Consider the following 2,500-nt stretch of genomic DNA (forward strand, 5'->3'; position numbering starts at 1 on the left):
AATTTGTCCACAACTGTTTTTTTCAGTCTTTTATAGTCATTTTTTTTTAATAACAAATGTTTATTTTCATGGCCTTTCATAGTCTAAAATCCTTTTTCACCATTTTTCTAGCTCCAGTTCACTGATTTAATGAAAACAATGAATTACTGAGTACGATGCTGTTATGTATGCACGCTATATATTTCTCTGTCATTCTTTCTGTTCTGTTTGCATGCACTTAAACAAACAAATAAACACAAACTCTCTCTCTCACACACTCACTCACCCTCCCCCCCACTCTCACTCACTCACTCACTCACCCACTCTCTCTCTCTCTGTATAAAGTAAACACTTGGTCAAGGAGAACAAAACAAATATCATTTCACACATCGTTCATTATTATTAATATTATCTTATAAAGACAATAAATATATAAAACCAGCACATTTCTATGCAATCTGAAAATGGTTTATAAATACAAAAAGTTTCCTTCATTGCTATCATATAGTCATAGACTCTAGTGTCAATATAAATTACATTCCACTCTTTGATGATCAATTTCTCAAATAAGTTACAATGAATAAGATGAAAAGGCTTAAAAATATATTCATCTTTTTAAAGTGAAAACAAGTACACAAATAAAATGCCTAACAGTTGCCATGCATCTTTTTTTTCTTTAATTGCATTTTTTTTTTTCGTTTTATAAATATAAATTATAGAAGGTGACTGGTTTAAAATTTGGATGACATCATAGATATGAGCATAAATCTATTCATTTGAGACACTAAAACACACCGCCTTCTTCAAGGGCATCATCCTCTTCATCAATATAACTATCACCATTATCAAAATAATTATTGACATAATCTGTACCCTCATCAAGCTCTTCATCATCCTCTTCTAATTCCTCTATTTCTTCACCCTCAGGTTTACCTTCTTCTCCTTCCTCTTCCACACCTTCCTTAGTCTGTGTTTCTTCCTTTTTCTGTAAAGCCTCTAAAGCCTCACTTACATTTAGGTCTTTCACTTTTGCCTTTTTGGCATCAGTCTTTTTGGTCCAGCTTTTTCTCTTCTTAGCTGCTGCACTAGAATGACTGAGTTCCTTTGGACACCGAGACCAGTTTATATTCAGTTGCCCCCGATGACTTGCTAGTAACTGATATCTATCTGAGTATCTTTCAATATCAGGTCTCTTTACTCCAGGATGAATATAGTACTGTGAATTTTGCATGTGTTCTCGGAATTCTTTCTTCACCACTAAGAGGTAGGATTCTGCTAGGTTTTTCTCTTGTGCAGGCTGCACAGGGCGGAACTCAAGTGGAGGGTAAGTTTCTGGTGGCCCAACAACTCTCTCGGGTAAAACCTCTCCTTTCTGAACTCCCAGCTGCTCATAGGTCATGCCCCTCCCCCGACCTCGACCTCCACGTCCTCTTCCACCCATTTTGGCTGCTGGAATGAAAATGTCATACCAAGAGTTATGAGTATATTTATCTCTACACAATGTAAGAATATTTTTTGGCCCAAGACTACAAGATGAATTTATAAAGGTATTATTGCTATTATAAAAAATCCATAATATAAATTACATTTCAATATTAATCATAGATAAATGAATTTTAGTTTTTATGGAAAAGAAAATGACAAGATAAGAAAATATATATTGGGTACTTTTTTGATGGAAGATATGGTAACAATAAAATAAAGATGGTGATATTACTTTACTGATACTACTACAACTATTGATAATGATGAAGATGATAATAATAATAATAATAATAATATAACAATAATAATAATTATAATAACAAAAACAATAATAACAACTACAACAATTATAAAAAACAAAAACAATAATTAAAAAAAAAATAAAAATAAAAAACAGTGATACCTAGATATATAAACAGAATTAAAAATTATATCTAAAAAAAAGTATTTTCATACAAATGTAGACATTACATTAAGAGATATAAGAACTGAATTAACAAATCTAAACTTTCATATGAAAAAAATATAATCAACAATGGAAGTGAACACATACTGATTTATCTATGCATAAAAAATCAATCAATATTAAGAATATTAAAGGGCAACTCAAAAACATATTTGTTCCCCTTTCCTCCTTGATGGGCTATTATATTGCCATGGAGAGTGCATTCATTTTATACAAGACTAATCTTTACATACAATAATGGACAGAATCCATGGCTTACTTACATAGTTTAATACAGTGGTATTTAGTTCATTGCAAGTTGTTTCTCCTTTGGTAAGGCTACAGTTTCTTCTTCATATGCAGCAAAATCATCCTGAAATATGTATGATATTATAGCAAATACTATACTGCATTACACAAGCAATGCAGGTAATTCAAATTTAAAGGGTGTCACCATGATTATAATGGTTTTCATAATAACAAGAACCACTTACTGGATCATATATGACTTTCACAATAAGAGAACAGCTTGGACAAGTAGCTGTGTCTTCCCCTGTAGCCAATTCTTCCTTAGTTATCTGAAATCGATCT

The 2,500-nt window shown here is 31.8% G+C and overlaps 1 protein-coding gene across 1 annotated transcript; it reads right to left on the bottom strand.

Moving 5' to 3' along the window:
- Window positions 1–359: 359 nt before the first annotated feature.
- On the bottom strand, window positions 360–2,455 carry Polr3G (RNA polymerase III subunit G). The gene is made up of 3 exons (XM_027363677.2): window positions 2,404–2,455; window positions 2,194–2,282; window positions 360–1,428 (listed from the first exon to the last, which is right to left on the bottom strand). Exon 3 carries the CDS (start codon window positions 1,418–1,420, stop codon window positions 764–766), a length of 657 nt encoding a protein of 218 aa, XP_027219478.2. The 5' UTR covers window positions 1,421–1,428; window positions 2,194–2,282; window positions 2,404–2,455; the 3' UTR covers window positions 360–763.
- Window positions 2,456–2,500: the final 45 nt, after the last annotated feature.

The sequence above is a fragment of the Penaeus vannamei genome, chromosome 9 (assembly GCF_042767895.1).
Source record: "Penaeus vannamei isolate JL-2024 chromosome 9, ASM4276789v1, whole genome shotgun sequence".
NCBI lineage: Eukaryota > Metazoa > Arthropoda > Malacostraca > Decapoda > Penaeidae > Penaeus > Penaeus vannamei.

What these genes read in the sequence shown, in the direction of transcription:
- Polr3G (XM_027363677.2), bottom strand. Translation starts at nt 1,420, where the DNA reads ATGGGTGGAAGAGGACGTGGAGGTCGAGGTCGGGGGAGGGGCATGACC.